The following is a 20,104-nucleotide window of genomic DNA, read 5'->3' on the forward strand; positions in this document are numbered from 1 at the left end:
CTCCTCTCATGTCAGTTAGACTCTGGTAAAACCCAAGTTGTTTAGGTTTTGGTAAAACAGTTTCCCCTGAGGGCAAGCTTTAAGGAGAACTGTAGCTTTGGAGTATTTTTAAAAAATGTTTCCTCCCCTCATCCTACAAACACAGAAGCACAAGGGAGTTGTTTTCTTAAATCATGACCCTGAGAGCATGGTGGGGCTCCTGGAGGTAAAACTCCGGAACTGTGTGGTGCCCTAAGGCCAAGCCTCCAGGGGTTTTTAATTTAGTCTCAAGTCCAGTCTCCAGCAATTAGTCAATCACCCTTGAAGTGTTCCTACCTGTTGCTGACTCCAGCTATGGCTTCTGTAGTCAGTATACTGTGCTTCTCTGTATTTGCCTGTCTATTAGGTCATTTCATATTTATAAAACGTCCAATTTTGAATCAAAAGTGTATTCATCTCAAACAAGAAGCAGTACAATTAATCAAAGTAAGTGCCTAAACGATCGACACAGCTGTGCCATTTTAACGGTAGCTTGTTTATGCCAGCAGTGTTAAGAAGCCTGGAGAGCGAGTGGTGATGAAATCATGAAAGGTGTTTTCCACAGCTTGTTGAAAATGGATTATTTGTCCTTGCAAGAAGTGGTCCAAAGTCTGGACGAAGTGGTAATCAACTGGTACAAGGTCTGGCGAATACAGTGGATGACAGAGAGTTTCCAAGTGCAGCCTCTGTAGTGACAGCAGTGCTGTTTGTGTGACATGTGGTCAAGTGTTGTCTTGCAAGAGGATTCGCCTGTCTCTGTTGACCAGTCTTGCTTGATTAAGCACAAGCATCCTCATCATTTTGTCCAACTAGTTGCAGCAGACACCTGTTGTGATCAGCTGGCCAGGTTTCATGAAGCTGTAGTGGATAATACCAGCACCACCAAACAGATACCATTAGCATTTTTGATGAATATTCAGTTTTGGACTGTGTTTTGGCACTTCACCTTTGTCCAACTATTATGTCAAACGCTTGCAATTGTCAAAAATAAATCATTTTTCATCACACATAACAATACCGTGTAGAAATGTTTTTGCTTTTACGTCATGAAAGCAAACAAAGGCAAACTTTTTTCTTTCTTTCTTTTTTTTTTTTTTTGAGACAGAATCTCACTTTGTTGTCCAGGCTAGAGTGAGTGCCGTGGCGTCAGCCTAGATCACAGCAACCTCAATCTCCTGGGCTCAGGTGATCCTTCTGCCTCAGCCTCCCAAGTAGCTGGGACTACAGGCATGCACCACCATGCCCTGCTAATTTTTTTTTTTTGTATATATATATATTTTAGTTGGTCAATTAATTTCTTTCTATTTTTAGTAGAGACAGGGTCTCGCTCTTGCTCAGGCTGGGTTCGAACTCCTGACCTCAAGAAATCTGCCCACCTCAGCCTCCCAGAGTTCTAGGATTACAGGCGTGAGACACTACACCTGGCCCAAAGTCAAACTTTGAGATGATTTCTCTTCTGATGTACGTTTAATTCATGTGGAACCCATCTATCCAGCTTCTTTACCTTGCCCATTTGTGTCAAATGGTCCAATATCGTTGGAATAGTAAGGTCAGATCTTGCTGCTAATTCACATGTAGGTTGAGATGGCTTTGCTTCCACTATAGCTTTCAGCTGTTTATTAATCACTTTGGTCTCAAGTCACCCACGTGGCTCTTTTTCAAGATTAAAATCGCCAGAATGGAACTTCTCAAACCATCAACATACCATGCATTCATTAGCTACATCCTTCCCAAACACTCTGTTGATATTTCAAGCTGTCTGCGCTACATTGGTTCCACGATAGAACTCATATTTGAAAATAACATGAATTTTTGACTTATCCATGGTTTCACAAAAATTGCTTTAAAAAATAATTTGAAAGATAATCACAAGCCAAAATGTGTGTTTGCAAGACTAAGGATGTACCTTCACAATAAAAATAAAACAAGAAGTGTCAAATTGAAATGTCAAAGATGCAAACTTTCAAATTTGGTACTTAAGGAAATCGGACATTTCATACTTAATAACAATTTTGGGGGCAGTGGTTTGTCCTGTGTCTTCATTCTTTGAAGGATGTAAGAAGAATTGTTGAATTTCAGTTTGTTCATTTTTTTTTTAAATGGTGAAGATGGGAATACGACTTCCAAGCTCTTTACGTGTTGGATGGAAAACAGAAGTGCTCAATACTATACTTGTTACAAGAATATTTTTCATTCATTCATTCTTTCTTTCTTTCCTAGCCTTTATTTTAAAACATATGTCAAGAAATGGGCAACCAGGCCTATTTTAGATTCTTTATTGACTTCTCTAAAATGTAAAATCTTGAAATAAACTAAGATTCATCTTCTCAACTATTGCTCATTGTAAATATACATAATTAAGTAAAATGTATTATAATGGTTAGTAAACTGCTCACTAAATTATATTTTAAAACAATATTTTGTGTAAAGAACAATATATAGATAAAATGAGACCATTTGCTAAGTTATGCAAAAAATGCTAGCAACTAAATGAAACCAATGGGAGCATCTGTCTAGGATATAAGAATTTTTCCTCTATGAAGTTAAAAAAATAAAAAATAAATTCACAGATATTATAGCTTTTGTGTCTACTATAGATTTCAAAAACCAGAACAAGATTCTTCTTTTTTGGTTATTACTTTTTGCATGTATTTGCCTAATAAACTTACATTTCCCATTATTTTGACTTTGCTAATGATGCATCTACGTTTCTTCTGATTCACTTCTTCTGGTCCTTCAGGTGAAGACTTCCTTCATAAAGTATTATCTGATTAACCCAGTCCATACTAGTCTCTTCCTTCTTTGAACTTCTGTTGCCCTTCTTGTTGTTGCCACTAATTTGACACTTATTTTGTAATTACCTGCTTTGTAATTATTATTTATGAAGCTATTTTAACATGTATATGTTTAGCTCCTAATAAAGCTTTTGATGGCTGTAACCTCATCTAAGTATTTTTGTATATTCATAAAACCTGGCAAAGTATCATGCTCAGTTATCCAGGCAAACAAGGTCAAGCATATCCAGTTTCTAGGAAGTCTAGTAGGATATGGAACCCTAGTTTTTTCATAAGACTCCACTCTGGACATCTATATCTTAGAGAAGAAAGAGGCTGTGAATAGTAAAGTCAACCATCTTTTAGAAAGCTATTAGTCTTGATAAATCTTTTATTAGTGGCTTCTATTTTTAATTTTTTCTTGTTTGCTCTCTCCAAATAACTCATAGACTTTTTAGGACAATAAATATATTTCACACTTCTTAATGAGCCTAGCTTGTACTTGGTAGATATTCAATAAAGATTTTTTGAATAAAAATAAATAAATCTCCATAGAGTAACCCACTGTCACTGTGGAGTTTACTGTATACATGAACTCTCCATGCTCAGATAACACACATTATTATAAATTATTGTGATACTTCCTTTCTTATTTTTAGACAAAATTTAGCTCTGTTGCCCAGGCTGGAGTGGAGTGGCACAATCAGCTCATTGTTACCTCAAACTCCTGGGCTCAAGGGATCCTCCTGCCTCAGCCTCCCAAGTAGCTAGAACTACAGATGTGTGCCACCATGCCTGGCTGATTTTTAAATCTTTTTTGTAGAGATGGGGGTCTTACTACATTGCCCAGGCTGGTCTTGAACTGCTGGCCTCAAGGAGTCCTCTGACCTATACCTCCCAAAGTGCTAGGATTACAGGCATGTACCACCATGCCCTGTTGATTCTGATACTCTTGAACTTTTCACTTTTCAATAATTACTCTCTTAGGAATTTTTACTTATTTATTTATTTTTTTTTGAGACAGAGTCTCGCTTTGTTGCCTAGGCTAGAGTGAGTGCCGTGGCGTCAGCCTAGCTCACAGCAACCTCAATCTCCTGGCTAAAGCAATCCTTCTGCCTCAGCCGCCCAAGTAGCTGGGACTACAGGCATGCACCACCATGCCTGGCTAATTTATATATATATATCTATATCTATCTATCTATCTATATATATATATATATATATATATATTAGTTGGCCAATTAATTTCTTTCTATTTATAGTAGAGACGGGAGGTCTCACTCTTGGTCAGGCGGGTTTTGAACTCCTGACCTCAAGCCATCTGCCCGCCTTGGCCTCCCAGAGAGCTAGGATTACAGGCGTGAGCCACCACGCCCGGCCCCGGAATTTTTACTTATTGTCATGCTTTTGTGCCTTTTTTACTTGCACATAATTTTATAGATTTATCCTGATAAGTTTCTTTCCATTTTATTTTTACTACCCCTTATCCTTATTTAATCTCATCTCTAGTTCTCTATATATGGTGGTTGTGTATGTGTGTGTGTAGGGGGGTGTTGTAAAATCACTCATCTCTGAAGATATAGTACAGTAAAGTTTTATGGCCCATCACTGTTTCACTGGAAGAGGTCATCACACAATGCTGGTGAAAAGGAGATTCTTCTACTGCCAAGAAAGTACCAATTTTAATAAATAACAGGGCATTCTCAATTCTCCCTTCCCATCTCCTATGGCATTGCTGTCCTTCATAGCACTCATCTGGTCTGGTATGCTGCCTACTGGGAACGGGCCGCACAGAGGAGGTGAGCGGCGGGCTAGCCAGTGAAGCTTCATCCGTATTCACAGCCGCTCCCCATCCCTCACATCACACCTGAGCCCGCCTCCTGTCAGATCAGTGGCAGCATTAGATTCTACATTATGGTGGGTTGTATAATTATTTCATTATATATTACAATTTAATAATAATAATAGCAATAAAGTGCACAATAAATGTAATGCGCTTGAATTTCCCTGAAACCATCCCCCTCTCCTCCAGCCTGGTCTATGGAAAAATTGTCTTCCATGAATCTGGTCCTTGGTACTAAAAAGGCTGGGGACTGCTGCCCTAGTACACAGTTACCAGAATTACTTTAAACAAGCAGTTATTTTTTAGATGGAATAAGAATATTTTACCTCTACTTATTCCTCTTCTGATGTTCTTTGTTTTTATGTAGATACAAGTTTCTGATCTATATTTTTTAGCCCTGAAGAACTTCTTTTAACATTTCTTGAGGGGAATATCAGTTTGTGATGAATTCTCTCAGTTTTTGTTTGAAAGTATTTTCTCTTCATTTTTAAAAGATAATTTTGCTGATACAGAATTGTAGGTTGGTGGTTTTTTCTTTCCACACATCAAAACTTTAAATATTTCACTCCATTCTCTTTTTGCTTGCATAGTTTCTATAAGAAGGTAGTTGTAACTATGAACCTTGTTCTGCTATAGGCAAGGTACTTTTTTCCCTAAGGCTTATTTCAAGATTTTTTCTTTGCTTTTCTGCTGTTTGAATATGATATGCCTAAGTGTAGATTTTTGGGGTATTTATCCTGTGTGGTGTTTTCTGAGCTTCTCAGATCTGTGGTTTGGTATATGTCATCAATTTTGGAAAATTTTTGGCCACTAATAACTTCAAATATTTCTTTTGCTCTGTTCCATCTTTTCTGACACTCCAATTATACATACATTTCACATTTTGAAATTGTCCCACAGTTCTTAGATGTTCTGTTTTTTCTTCTTTTCCCCATTATTTATTTTTCTCTTTATATTTTAGTTTGGGGATTACTATTGAAATGTCTTCAAGATCACTTATACTTTCCTTAGTCATGAATATCCAGTCTACTGATGAACCCATCAAAGGCATTCTTCATTTCTGTTATAGTGCTTTTGATTTCTAGCATTTCCTTTTGATTCTTTCTTAGAATTTCTATCTCTCTGCCTACATTATCCATTTATTCTTAAATGTCCACTTTTACAATAGAACATATTTATGATATTAATCATAGTTGTTTTAAATTTCCTATCTGATAATTCCAAAACCTGTGACATATCTGAGTTTGGTTCTGATGTTTGCTTTGTTCAGACTGTTTTGGGGTTTTTTTGCCATGTAATTTTTCACTGATGGCCATATATGATGTATTGGACATGACATTAAAGTGAGATAAACAGACCTTTAATGTGTGGTTTTATGTTAATCTGGCCAGGATTTGGGCTGTTTAATGTTTTCAGTAGGTATAGGGTTAGGGTTAGGTATAGGTGCCAGAGCCTTCAAATTCCTTTGGAGTCCTTGTTGTTGTCTCCCTTGTTGTCTGGGGCTTCATTAAGAACTCCTCGTTAGGTAGAGTCTGCCCGTGTAGCTCACTCACGTGGACTCCACTGCAGAGCCCTATTGCCGTGGTGATGAGGTATGGGGGAGGAGAAGCATTCTGAAACTTTATGATTAAGTCTGTCTTTTAGTGGGCCTGTATGAGTTTCACCAAGTGTTGGCATCCCCCCTTTCTCTCCTCCTTAGCGAGACAGGAAGGCTAGAGGGCTGGAGTCAGGTAAATGCCATTCCCCCAGTAAAGTCTTTTTCCCTGGAGGCTTTTGTTATGGAGAAACTCTGGTCCTATTTCAAAATGGTTATTTTTTTCTACCCTCTGCCAGAAACATGAGTGGATCTTTTCAGGCTCTTCATCATGAGAATCTGGTAGAGTTCCTGGAAGTGAAACCCATGAAAATGTGGGGGTCAATTTTAATAAATATAGGACATGATAATTTTTTCTGATTTCACTTCAGTATGTTTGCTCCAGTGATTCTGTATGTCAAATTAGGGAAAGTCAAGATATGATAAGCTCTATAGTATAATTTCTTGTATAGGGCTCAGAGATTACACTTTGGTAGGTAGTAGAATCAGTGTTGTTACTGATTTTACTTTAAGAAAACGTAAACTATTGGTTCTGTTACAATTAATCAAGTCTTATAAAGGAAATAGCAAAATTATCCAGCCATCAACCATAAAACTGTGTCATCTTTTCTATACATTACTTGAAACAGATATAGGATAAGTAGCTTAAGCTAAAATATTAGTCCACAAATTTACAGTGTGTATTGAAGTGCCACATCAGATTACTGTTATGTGCTACATAAGGACATTTCAGTCAATGATGGACCACATAAAAGATGGTGGTTCCATAAGACAGTAATGGAACTGAAAGTTCCTATGGTCTAGTGACATGTTAGCTGTCATGATATTAGAGTGCAAGAAATTACTTATAGGTTTGTGGTGCTGCTGTTATAAACAAACTTACTACGTTGCCGGCCAATAAAGTATAGCACATACAATTAATGCAGTACATAATACTTGATAATGATAATGAATGTTACTGGTATATGTATTTATTACTACGCTATACTTATGATCATCCTTTTAGAGTGTACTCCTTCTATTTATAAAGTCTAAAAGTTAACTGTGAAACAGCCTCTGGCAGGTCCTTCAGGGGTATTCTACAGGAAGGTGTTGTCATCATAGGAGATGACAGGCCCTGAAGACCTTTCAGTGGGACAAGATGTGAATGTGGAAGACAGTGATATTGGTGATCCTGAGCCTGTGCAGGCCTAGGCTAATGTGGCTATTTGTGTCTTAGTTTTTAACAAAAAGGTTTAAAAAGTAAAAAAGAAAAATTTAAAAATAGAAAAAAGCTTATAGAATAACTATATAAAGAAAGAAAATATTTTTGTACAATTGTACAGTGTGTGTTTTAGGCTAAATGTTACTATTATACAAGAGTCAAAAAGAAAAGGTAAAAAGTTTATAAAGTAAAAAAGTTACAGTAAACTAAGGTTAATTTATTATCAAAGAAAGAAAAATATTTTTAAACAAACTTAGCGTAGGCTGAGTGTATAGTGTCATAAGTTTATAGTCATGCACAGTAACATCCCAGGCCTTCACATTCACTCACCTCTCACTCATGACTCACCCAGAGGAGCTTCTAGTTCTGGAAGCTATGTTCATCCTAAGTGCCCTATACAGGCGTAACATTTTAAAAAATCTTTTTACTGTATCTTTTCTGTGTTTAGATATGTTTAGATACACAAATACATACCATCGTGTTACAGTTATCTACCGTATTCAGTACAGTAACAAACAGGCCATACCATATAGCCCAGGTGTTTAGTAGGCTATACCATCTAGGTTCACTCTAAGATGTTAACAGATGAAATTGCCTAATGAGGCATATCTCAGAATGCATTCTCCCCATTAAGCTACACACAGACTGTACATTTACTACACAAAAATTTTAAATGGCACTTCAAATTCAGAAGGCCCTTGCGAATTATTCATTTGTACATTTCTACATTGTAGAAGTTAAAAATCAGAAGTAATCTATGATGTTTCTCTCCCCTGTAGGAAAGTGACACACCTTAAAAGGTAATAGCAGAAGTGATGATGACAGTGATTAGTAATAATAGTGTAAGTTTATCTCCTAAATTGTATTCTTAAATGTCATTACACCTGATATAAAAACTGTCAATTATGGGGATATGGAGAATCTGAATGAGTTATTACAGGTCACTTAAGTCAGTGACCCCTAATGTCTATTAAAGTTTATATCAGAGAAAAACAAAATATAATAATTATTTTATTTTATTTTATTTTTTTTTATTTTTATTTTTTCCTTAACCACAGCCAACTCAGAAGGACAAAATATAATAATTATACTTCAAACTTTGGCTACATTTTTCATGGTCCCTGGACTCCTGAATGACCTGCTAGGAAGTTGACAGAAATGCAAATTCTGTGGTTCCACACCTGACCTGCTGAGTTCAAATTTTGGTGGTGGAGTCCAGAATGGTGTGTTTTAATTAACATTCTCAGTGATTTGATATATGCTCAAGTTTGAGAATAATTTTTAATCAAAACCAAAAAGAAATCACAAAACTAATATATACATCAAAGAGAAAACAGGTATAATATGTTACTAGTTTACTAAATTCCTGGATCATTTTCCCTAAGTTTTTAAAAGCCCTACTAGATAGTAACAACAAACATCAAGATTTTAAAAAGCAACAGAATTTGGGAACCACTGCCAATAGGGAAAATATTTGTTCTCCACAGATTTAATGCCAGCTGTACTATATACCTGATAGTGCGACCCAAATGCTTACTTTCAGAATAACTCTATCATCTTTTCTAAAATTATTAAAACTTCATGAGAAGAAAGAGAATTTACATTTAGGAGAGAATTTTCATTTTTGTACCTTTAGAATTAGAAGTACAGTTACTAAATTTATCTTTTAAAAAAAATCCTTATTCTCACAGTTATTGATGGTGAGACAACATGGTTAAGGAGCTAAAAAGCCTGCTGGAATGAACTGAGGATAAATAAATTACTAGCTCAATGTAGCTCTAAGTCAGAAAAAATTAAAGTCCCCTAAATTTATTTCACATGGTGTTCTGTATATGTTATCTTATAATTAATCATGTTATTATCTTTCATGACAATGGCCTAACGTGTTACACTGATCTTGGCAGTGATCTCACTAGCCCTTTAGGGAAAGGACTGACTTGTGTTGTTTATCATGGTATCCTCATCAAGGAGTCTGGCACAGTTATGTATATGAACAGATTTTTCTGTTAAATACGGCATTTTGACTGTCATACTTTTAGTATGTTTAAGCCTTTTCATTATAAGCAGAACTACTTTTAAAAGCTTTTCAGTAATACCCAATATTGGCAGTTTTACTGTACAAAACAGAAATACCAGTATACTTAGATTCCTGTATTAGAACATTTAGTACTAACTCAGAGGCTGAGCACTAAGAACTAAATAGTACTCCTTGAGAAATATTTATATGAAGCTACTATTATTCTTTTATATTAAACTAGATAACAGGAAGCATTCATTCTTTGACCAATAAATACTTTATAATATCTTTCAGTGATATCCGAATAATAGATGAGATGGGGTGGGCATTCTTTATTATGAGGTAAAATATCTCTTTCATCCAGGAGGGTATCATTGAATACACGCAGGTAGTTAGGGAAGTGACACTAGCAGTCGGAAGAACTTCTTACGGGATAGAGAAGCAAGATGGCGGACGAGAAACACCGCCAGACAGAGTGTGTCTGCAGAAAAGACAGATTCTAGCAGAAATCAGAAGAAAGAAGCAAGAAGATGAGCATACATTGGATGAGGGTCGGAAGGAGGGGTACCTGAAACCACGGGAGACGCCACGGGAGGAGGTTGCGGAGGAGAAATAGAAGCAGAGACCGCCGGAGCAGCCCGGAGACCAGTGGGAAGAGTAGGTAGAGCGATTAACTCTCCCCTCCCCTGCATCTGGGACTGCTGGTGGGCTCCCCAGCGGGTGGAGAGACCTGCGGACACCAGCCCAGAGACGGCCACCACCAGTGAGCGGTTAGCCAGTAGCGGACCTGGCACCAGGCTCCCAACTCCCATAGGGCACCTCCCTGTGCACAGACCCGAGCTGTGCGGCAGGCGCTATATGGCCTCTTTCTCCCCTCGCCCTACCCTACCCGCAGCTGCACAAAGAAACAAGAACCCTACCCGTTCCCTGCACAAACAGGGAACGGGACCTTCCCTTTTGGGGCCCTACAGCTGAATGAGGTGAACTCAGACTGTGAGCTCCCTACCCGCCAGACCTCCCAGGTGCTGCTGGAACGGTGATCCCAGGAGAACAAGGCAGACCCTGAGGCTGACAGACATAGACCCAGCTTGGACTCCCCGTGGGTGAATTGGGATTGGCACTCCTCTCCCTGCTGGGGATACAGTTTGAACTCTGGGGCCCAGGGTCAGACCTGCAGACAAGATCCCATGCACCCAGGTCTCGCATTGCCCGGGGCACAGAACGGATATACCCGAACAGCCTACTGAGGTGTGTGTGCCTTCAGGGGCAGATCAGGGTCCTAGAGGGCAACCCTCCTCCCAAAGGGAGGCCGTGCGTCCAGCCCAGGTTGCGTGCCTGTGCAGGGAACCTCCCAGCTGGCATCACAGCCAGGGGAGGCATGGTGGCGTGAGGTCTGGCCTGCTGGCAGAGGCCCAGGAGTAGCCAGAGTGGGGGAGGGTGGAAAGAAGCAAGGCTTGCTCCAGACTGCGGGTCTCAGACAGCCCCACCCCACATGAAGACTCTCTGACTGAGCGTGGCCATTCCAGCCCCTGATTGGCAGCTTTTCCTAGAAGCAGAGAACAGAACTGTGATCCCTACTAATGGCATTGGTGGTGCCTGAGGGCAGGCTTACCCAACCCATATCCACCCAGACTTACTCCTAGACCAGTCCTCACTGAGGGGGAGAAAAGGACACACTTGGAAGTCCCAGGGCCCCACCGACCACCTGAGGCACTAGAGTGCCCCTCTACAGGAATAAGAGCTGGTTACAGGACACAAAAACAACAGCATGGCATATTCCTCCAAGCAAGTGCCACCTACTGACAAGGAGGACACCCTGCACACCCTCTTCACGGCACCTACTGACTCATCATACAGAGAGTGGTCAAATCTCACCCACAGACACACCACCTACCGGCTCAGAAACTAAATAAGGCATGTGCATACACAACTGAAAACCAAAAGGAAAGAAGCAACAATAGATCAACATGAGAAGAAATCAGCAAAGGAACTCCGGAAATATGAAGAACCAAACGGAAACCACACCCCCAAAGAGGAGCACCAGCCCCTTAGAAACAGACACCAACCAAAATCAGGCAACCAAAATGACAGAAGAGGAATTCCGAACGTGGATCATAAGAAAATTCAACAACCTGCAAGAACAACTCCATAACCAACACAAACCAAAATAAGCCTTCAGGACCTAGAACAAAAGTTCACTAAAGAAATTGATACAATGAAGAAAAATTTAACCAAACTCCTGGAAATGAAGAATCAATTCAGGGAACTAGAAAATTCAGTGGAAAGCCTCAAGAACAACGTAGATCAAACAGAAAGGATCTCAGAGATTGAAAATAACACCTTCCAATTAAATAAATCAGTCACAGAGATAGAGCAGAGAAACAAAAGAAAAGACCAAAGCCTACAAGAGATGTGGGATTATGTGAAGAAACCTAATGTGAGGGTCATAGGGTTGCCAGAAGGGGAAGAAGACAACACTCAAGGGTTGGATAAGCTATTTGAAGATATACTAGAGGACAATTTCCCAGCCCTCGCTCAAAATCTCGATATACAAGTTCAAGAAGCTCAGAGGACCCCTGGGAGGTTCAATGCAAACAGGAAGACGTCACGACATGCAGTCATCAGACTGACCAAAATATCAACTAAAGAGGCCCTACTAAGAGCTGTAAGACGAAAGAAGCAAGTAACATACAAGGGAAAGCCAATTCGAATAACACCAGACTTCTCTACTGAGACTCTACAAGCAAGGAGAGACTGGGGCTCCATTCTCACTCTTCTGAAAAAAAACAATGCCCAGCCTAGAATCTTATTCCCTGTAAAACCAAGTTTTGTAAATGAAGGAAAATCAAGACATTCTCATATAAGCAAAGACTGAGGGAATTCACCAAGACAAGACCAGCCCTTCAAGAAGTACTCAAAACAGTGTTACCCACGGATCAGCACAGTAAACACTCACAAATGTAAATCTACTCAAAGCTAAACATCAAAGCCCAGACATTACAATGGCTCAAGAGAGAAAACAAAGCAACAAAGTTCAACCCAACATAATGAACAGAAATCTTCCCCACCTATCAGTTATCTCAATAAATGTGAATGGCTTGAACTCCCCACTCAAGAGACATAGGCTGGCCGAATGGATAAAAAAACACAAGCCAAGTATCTGCTGCCTTCAGGAAACACATGTAACCTGCAAGGATGCAATTAGACTAAAGGTAAAGGGATGGAGAACAATATTTCAAGCAAATGGAAACCAAAAGAAAGTTGGCATGGCGGTGCTGATTACAGATAACTTAGTTTTTAAATCAACAAAAGTAATAAGAGACAAGGTCACTATATAATGGTGAAGGGTACAGTTCAACAAGAGGACATAACAATTCTAAATATATATGCACCCAACCTTGGTGCACCCAGATTCATAAATCAAACTCTACTGGATCTAAACAAATGGATAAACAACATCACCATAATAATTGAAGACTTAATACCCCAGTGACAGCACAGGACAGATCCTCCAAACAGAAAATCAACAAAGAAATAATGGACTTAAACAGAACCCTAGAACAAATGGGCCTGACTGACATTTACAGGACATTCTACCCCCAAACCACTGAATATATGTTCTTATCATCAGCTCATGGGTCATTCTCTAAGATTGACCATATTCTAGGATACAAAGCACGTCTCAAACAATTTTAGAAAATAGAAATTATAGTATGAATCTTTTCAGACCACAATGGAATAAATGTAGAAATCGATCCTAACAAGAGTTCTCATTCTACACAAAGTCATGGAAACTAAACCTTCTGCTGAATGATAACTTCATAAACGAGGAAATCAATATGGAAATTAAAAGATTCTTTGAACTAAACGACAAAGGTGACACAAGTTACCAAAACCTGTGGGACACAGCTAAAGCATTCCTGAGAGGAAAGATTATTTCCATAAATGCCTATATCCAAAAGTTGAAAAGATCATGTCGCGCCCGCCTCGCCAGCAAGGAAGACACGGCAACCGGAGTTCTTCTGACAGCGCTTTAATGGGGATTGCTTAACTGGTTACATGCGGAGACGCCGAGGCGTTCTCGGCGGCTGCTTATAAAGGCAGTAAGTACACTGGGCATTGTCTGATTGGATAAGGCACTTGGAAGGGAGGAGACAAACTGTGCACATGCGCTGAGCACTTGTTTGTCAGACTAACAGCAGGGTTTGACCAGGAAGCGGGCGCCATCTTGGAATGGCGTTGCCACCGCGCCCCACATCTCCCCCTATTTTATTAATTAAATGAGAACTGAGCAACCGTTTAGCAAGGATGCAGAGCCTCACTTACCCAACAACAACCACCTTACCTCGTGCAATGAGCAAAACTCTGAGATGTGCAAAGGCTGGTTGTGGGACTGGGGACATGCCTTCTCTGGTGCAATGGGAGAGATCCCTCAGAGTGCAAAGGCCATGTCTGCCAAATGCCTGGGGGTAGGAGCGGGTGCAACCCAAACCTAGGCTAAGCCTTAAGCATGGTCAACCACACCTGTGTAGACTGTCCCAGTTCAAGCGCAGCAAATGCCTGTGCCAATACCACATGGTCCCTCCGTCTCTGGGCCTGCAGCCTACAGATGCACCACAGTCCGCCAACAGCCGCAACGATCAGCAAAACGGCCACGGCTGCAAGACCGGACCATTCCTTCAGATGATGGGTGGCTTGTTGAATCCATGCTGTCAGTCCTGTGGCAAGGCTCAGATCCACACGAGTGGAGTTCACGTGCATGATGGCCAGTCTCAGGTCTCTGAGTGAGGAATCAAACTGTGCAGACCAGTTGCCTGTTAGATGCCTAGACAGCTGTCTAGAAAGATTAGCGGCAAAGGTAAAGTTCTCATAGAGCACAGAAGTGACACAGAGGCCGGTCATTCTCCACTCACAACCCAGCTGCGCAAACTGCCAAAGAGTGTCCACCTGGTCCTGTACTAAATCCACTCGCTGATTCAGAAGCATAATCCCACCCTTCACATGGGCATTCAGAGTGGCTTGAGTGTCAAGGGCTGCGGCTACTCCAGCAGATAGATTGTTGAGAGCCTGAGCAGTATGAATCGCAGCTGTGATCCCGAAATCTCTGCGAGATATAAACAGAGTCATAGAGCTAGGAGCTTCAACAGGAACAGGAATGTATCAGTAGTCAAGCAGGCATCTCCTCTGTCTTCTGTCCTGTCCTTTCCTTTGTCATTTTTATTTTTGGTACCTTTACATTTCTTTCTCTCCCTTTTCTTCTTTCTCGGCCTTCTCTTTTGGTACCTTTACATTTCTTTCTCTCTCTTTTCTTCTTTCTCTCCCTTTTCTTCTTTTCTTTCTCTCCCTTTTCTTCTTTTCTTTCTCTCCCTTTTCTCTTTTCTTTCTCTCCCTTTTCTCTTTTCTTTCTCTCCTTTTTCTCTTTTCTTTCTCTCCCTTTTCTTCTTTCTCTCCCTTCTCTTCTTTCTCTCCCTTCTCTTCTTTCTCTCCCTTCTCTTCTTTCTCTCCCTTCTCTTCTTTCTCGGCCTTTTCTCCTTTCTCTCCCTTCTCTTCTTTCTCTCCCTTTTCTTCTTTCTCAGCCTTCTCTTTTGGTACCTTTACATTTCTTTCTCTCCCTTTTCTTCTTTTCTTTCTCTCCCTTTTCTCTTTTCTTTCTCTCCCTTTTCTCTTTTCTTTCTCTCCCTTTTCTTCTTTCTCTCCCTTTTCTTCTTTCTCTCCCTTCTCTTCTTTCTCTCCCTTCTCTTCTTTCTCTCCCTTCTCTCCCTTTTCTTCTTTCTCGGCCTTCTCTTTTGGTACCTTTACATTTCTTTCTCTCCCTTTTCTTCTTTTCTTTCTCTTCCTTTTCTTCTTTTCTTTCTCTCCCTTTTCTCTTTTCTTTCTCTCCCTTTTCTTCTTTCTCTCCCTTCTCTTCTTTCTCTCCCTTCTCTTCTTTCTCTCCCTTCTCTTCTTTCTCTCCCTTCTCTTCTTTCTCGGCCTTTTCTCCTTTCTCGGCCTTTTCTCTTTTCTCTCCCTTTTCTTCTTTCTCGGCCTTTTCTCCTGGCGCTCTGGCTCTGGCTTTCGCGCCTGCCTTGGTCTTCTTTCTTGTCTGACTCTGAAGTACTTCTTGATGGTCAAAGAGCACCTTTTGCCCTGCCTGTAACGAAAGCAGGGAGCTCACGGGCTCTCAATAACAGTCTACCTTGGTCAGCAAAGGTCCGAATTCGATTCCGTCCCACGCGTCAGTTCTGAACTCTCCTCTATCGAGGTCGTCTCCGCTGGTGCCTCAAAGTTGTTTCGGTTCCCGGGTTTCGGCACCACTTGTCGCGCCCGCCTCGCCAGCAAGGAAGACACGGCAACCGGAGTTCTTCTGACAGCGCTTTAATGGGGATTGCTTAACTGGTTACATGCGGAGACGCCGAGGCGTTCTCAGCGGCTGCTTATAAAGGCAGTAAGTACACTGGGCATTGTCTGATTGGATAAGGCACTTGGAAGGGAGGAGACAAACTCTGCTCATGCGCTGAGCACTTGTTTGTCAGACTAACAGCAGGGTTTGACCAGGAAGCGGGCGCCATCTTGGAATGGCGTTGCCACCGCGCCCCACAAGATCACAAATAGACAATCTAATGAATCGTCTCAAAAAGCTGGACACAGAAGAACAGACCAACCCCAAACCCAGCAGAAGAAGTGAAATCATTAAGATCAAATCAGAACTAAATGAAATTGACAACAGGGAAACTATACGGAAGATTAATAAAACAAAAAGTTGGTTCTTTGAAAAAATAAACAAAATTGACACATAATGGTGTGTGTCACAATGGCTAGACTAATGAAAAGCAGAAAAGAAAAATCTCTAAGAAGCTCCATCAGAAACAATAAAGGAGAAATTACAACTGATGCCATGGAGATACAAGATATAATTTATGAATACTACATAAACCTCTAAGCACACAAATTGGAAAACATGGAGGAAATGGACAATTTCTTAGAAACGCACAGCCTCCCTAGGCTCAAACAGGAAGAAAATAGAATTCCTGAACAGACCATTATCAAGTACTAAAATTGAAACAGCAGTAAAAAAACCTTCCTAAAAAGAAAAGTCCTGGACCAGATGGTTTCATACCTGAATTTTACCACATCTACAAAGAAGAACTGGTTCCTATCCTGCAGAAATTCTTCCACAACATTGAGAAGGATGGAATTCTCCCCAACACATTTTATGAAGCAAACATAACCCTGATACCAAAACCAGGGAAGGATGCAACAAAAAAAGAAAACTACAGACCAATATCCCTTTTGAATATAGATGGAAAAATTCTCAACAAAATCCTAGTCAATCGAATCCAGGTGCTTGTCAAGAAAATAATTCATCACAACCAAGTGGGCTTCATCCCAGGGATGCAGGGATGGTTCAACATACACAAATCTATAAATGTAATTCACCATATAAACACAAGCAAAAATAAAGACCATATGATCCTCTCAATAGATGCAGAGAAAGCATCTGACAAAATTCAACACCCTTTTATGATAAGAACGCTGAACAAAATAGGCATAGACGGGGCTTACCTAAAAATGACATAAGCCATATATGACAAACCCACAGCCAATATCATACTGAATGGAGAAAAATTGAAAGTATTCCCACTTAGAACTGGAACAAGACAAGGTTGCCCACTATCTCCACTTCTGTTCAACACAGTGCTGGAAGTCCTCGCTACAGCAGTCAGACAAGAGAGTGGAATAAGGGCGTCCAAATGGGAGAAGAGATCAAACTCTCACTCTTTGCTGATGATATGATATTATATCTAGAAAACCCCAAGGATGCAACCATGAGACTCCTTGATCTGATAAATGAATTTGGTAGAATCTCAGGATACAAAATCAATACACAGAAATCAGAGGCATTCATATACACCAACAACAGTAAAAGTGAGAACCAAATTAAGACTCAATTCCCTTCAAAATAACAACAAAGAAAATAAAGTACCTTGGAATATATTTAACTAAGGAGGTAAAAGACCTCTACAGGGAGAACTGTGAAACATTGCAGAAGGAAATAGCAGAGGACGTAAACAGATGGAAGAATATACCATGCTCGTGGGTCGGCAGAATCAACATTGTTAAAATGTCTATACTACCCAAAGTGACCTACAGAGTCAACGCAATCCCTATCAAAATACCATCATCATTTTTCACAGATATAGAAAAAATAATTTTATGCTTTGTATGATACCAGAGAAGGCCCCGTATAGCAAAATCAATCCTAGGCAATAAAAACAAAATAGGAGGTATCAATTTACCAGACTTCAAACTATAATACAAGGCTATAGTCATTAAAACAGCTTTTTACTGGCACTAGAACAGGGACATTGACCAGTGGAACAGAACAGAGAACCCAGATATAAAACCGTCTTCATATAGCCAACTAATCTACAAAACAGACAAAAACATACACTGGGGAAAAGAATCCTTATTCAATAAATGGTGCTGGGAAAACAGGATGGCCACATGTAGAAGACTGAAACAAGACCCACACCTTTCACCTCTCACAAAAATCAACTCACGCTGGGTAACACACTTAAACCTTAGGTGTGAAACTATTAGAATTCTAGAGGAAAATGTTGGAAATACTCTTCTAGACATTGGCTTAGGCAAAGAATTTATGAAGAAGACCCCAAAGGCAATCACAACAGCAACAAAAATAAACAAATGGGACCTCATGAAATTAAAAAGCTTCTGCACAGCCAAAGAAACTGTCAAGAGAGCAAACAGACAACCCACAGAATGGGAGAAAATTTTTGCAACCTACATATCTGATAAAGGGCTGATAACTAGAATATATTTAGAACTCAGGAAAATCACCAAGAAAAAAATCAAAGAACCCTATCAAGAAATGGGTAAAAGACATGAGCAGAAATTTCTCAAAAGAAGACAGAATAATGGCCAACAAACATGAAAAAATGTTCAACATCTCTAATCATCTGGGAAATGCAAATCAAAACCACAATGAGATATCACTTAACTCTAGTGAGAATGGCCTTTATCAAAAAGTCCCCAAACAACAAATGCTGGCGTGGATGCAGAGAGAGAGGAACACTCCTACACTGCTGGTGGGACTGCAAACTAGTTCATCCTCTGTGGAAAGCAATATGGAGATACCTCAAAGTGATACAGTTGATCCAGCAATTCCACTACTGGGCATCTACCCAAAAGATCAAAAGTCACTTCGTGAAAAAGACACCTGCACTAGAATGTTTATAGCAGCACAATTCATAATCGCAAAGCTATGGAAACAACCCAAGTGCCCATCAATTCATGAGTGGATTAATAAAATGTGGTATATGTATACCATGAAGTACTACTCAGCTGTAAGAAACAATGGTGATATATAGCACCTCTTGTATATTCCTGGATACAGTTGGAACCCATTCTATTAAGTGAAGTATCTCAAGAGTGGAAAAACAAGCACCACATGTACTCACCAGCGAATTGGTATTAACGGATCAACAGCTAAGTGGACACATAGGAGTAACATTTATCGGGTGTCAGGAGGGTGGGAGGGGGAGGAGGGGATGGGTCTATACAACCACAATGAGTGAGATGCGCAACATGTGAGGATGGACACGCTTGAAGCTCTTACTCGAGGGGGGATGGGGGCATGGGGAACATATGTAACCTTAACACTTGTACCTCCATAATACGCTAAAAAAAAAAAAAAGATACCCTTTATCATTAAAAAAAAAAAAAAGAACTTCTTACTATTAAAAGAGAGATATGCCACAACATTGGCAGACTCAGGCCTGGTGTTTAGATTAGAGAATTAAATACTAGGAACAAACGGTACAGATAAAACTTTAAAACCTTCTTACAATTAATTTTTAAAATGTCTGCCATTCCTTTGCTGATATATACTACTAATTCATATTCTTTATGTTTTCCTAGCGTACTCAAATTCATAGAGACAGAAAGTAGAATGGTGGTTGCCAGGGGCTGGGGCAGGAGGGAAGTGGGGAGTTATTATTTAAAAGTTACAGAGTTTCAGTTTTACAAGATGAAGAGCTCTGGAGATGGATGATAGTGATGGTTGCACAACAATGTGAATATACTTATTCCTACTGAATTGTATATTTAAAAATGGTTAAGATGCTATATTTTATGTTTATAGTATTTTACCACAATTTAAAATAAAAAATAAAATTAAAAAGCCTCTTCCAAATATGGGGGTGATTCCAAGAAAAGTCCCCATTATCCATTATTAAATATAATTTTGTTCAACACCTATTATTAGCCCTTTTATCCACAGTGTTTGACAGGCCTCTTATTATAGCTAAATCTTGTCAATCACATCTACACCAACCGTGCTAAAGACTCACCCTTACAACTAGTTCCCATAACAAACAGAACAAACCACACAATTTATGTTCTTAAAGTTTTAATGTCTGTGAGTCATTAGCTCTCTTAGTCACTCCAGTAGGCACTTTAAAAGTGAATTTATAGGCTTAGAATATTTCTAAGATACATGTTATCATATACTTTTTTCTCCCTAAACAGCTTCTATAGATGTTCAGTATGTTCAGTAGCCTAGTTAATAGAAATATTTTTGCACTTTGTTAGCTTCTAGTTTTATAAACCTTTGTTTATACCTCCATTACAGCTCTTTTGTTTAATCATTTCTTTA

General features: G+C 39.7%; 1 protein-coding gene across 2 annotated transcripts in view; it reads right to left on the bottom strand.

Moving 5' to 3' along the window:
* ITFG1 (integrin alpha FG-GAP repeat containing 1) overlaps positions 1–20,104 on the bottom strand; it is a 305,254-nt gene that overhangs the window by 35,049 nt on the left and 250,101 nt on the right. The window contains exon 15 of one of the 2 annotated variants that reach the window (XM_075995608.1): positions 4,052–6,520. The exons of the other annotated variant lie outside the window; for it this stretch is intronic. Within the exon in view, the coding sequence (XP_075851723.1) occupies positions 6,348–6,520 (173 nt within the window). The 3' untranslated portion in view covers positions 4,052–6,347. Of the gene's footprint in view, positions 1–4,051; positions 6,521–20,104 lie in introns of those variants that run through there. 2 annotated transcript variants of the gene reach the window in all.

Source organism: Microcebus murinus, chromosome 20 (assembly GCF_040939455.1).
Source record: "Microcebus murinus isolate Inina chromosome 20, M.murinus_Inina_mat1.0, whole genome shotgun sequence".
Classification (NCBI taxonomy): domain Eukaryota; kingdom Metazoa; phylum Chordata; class Mammalia; order Primates; family Cheirogaleidae; genus Microcebus; species Microcebus murinus.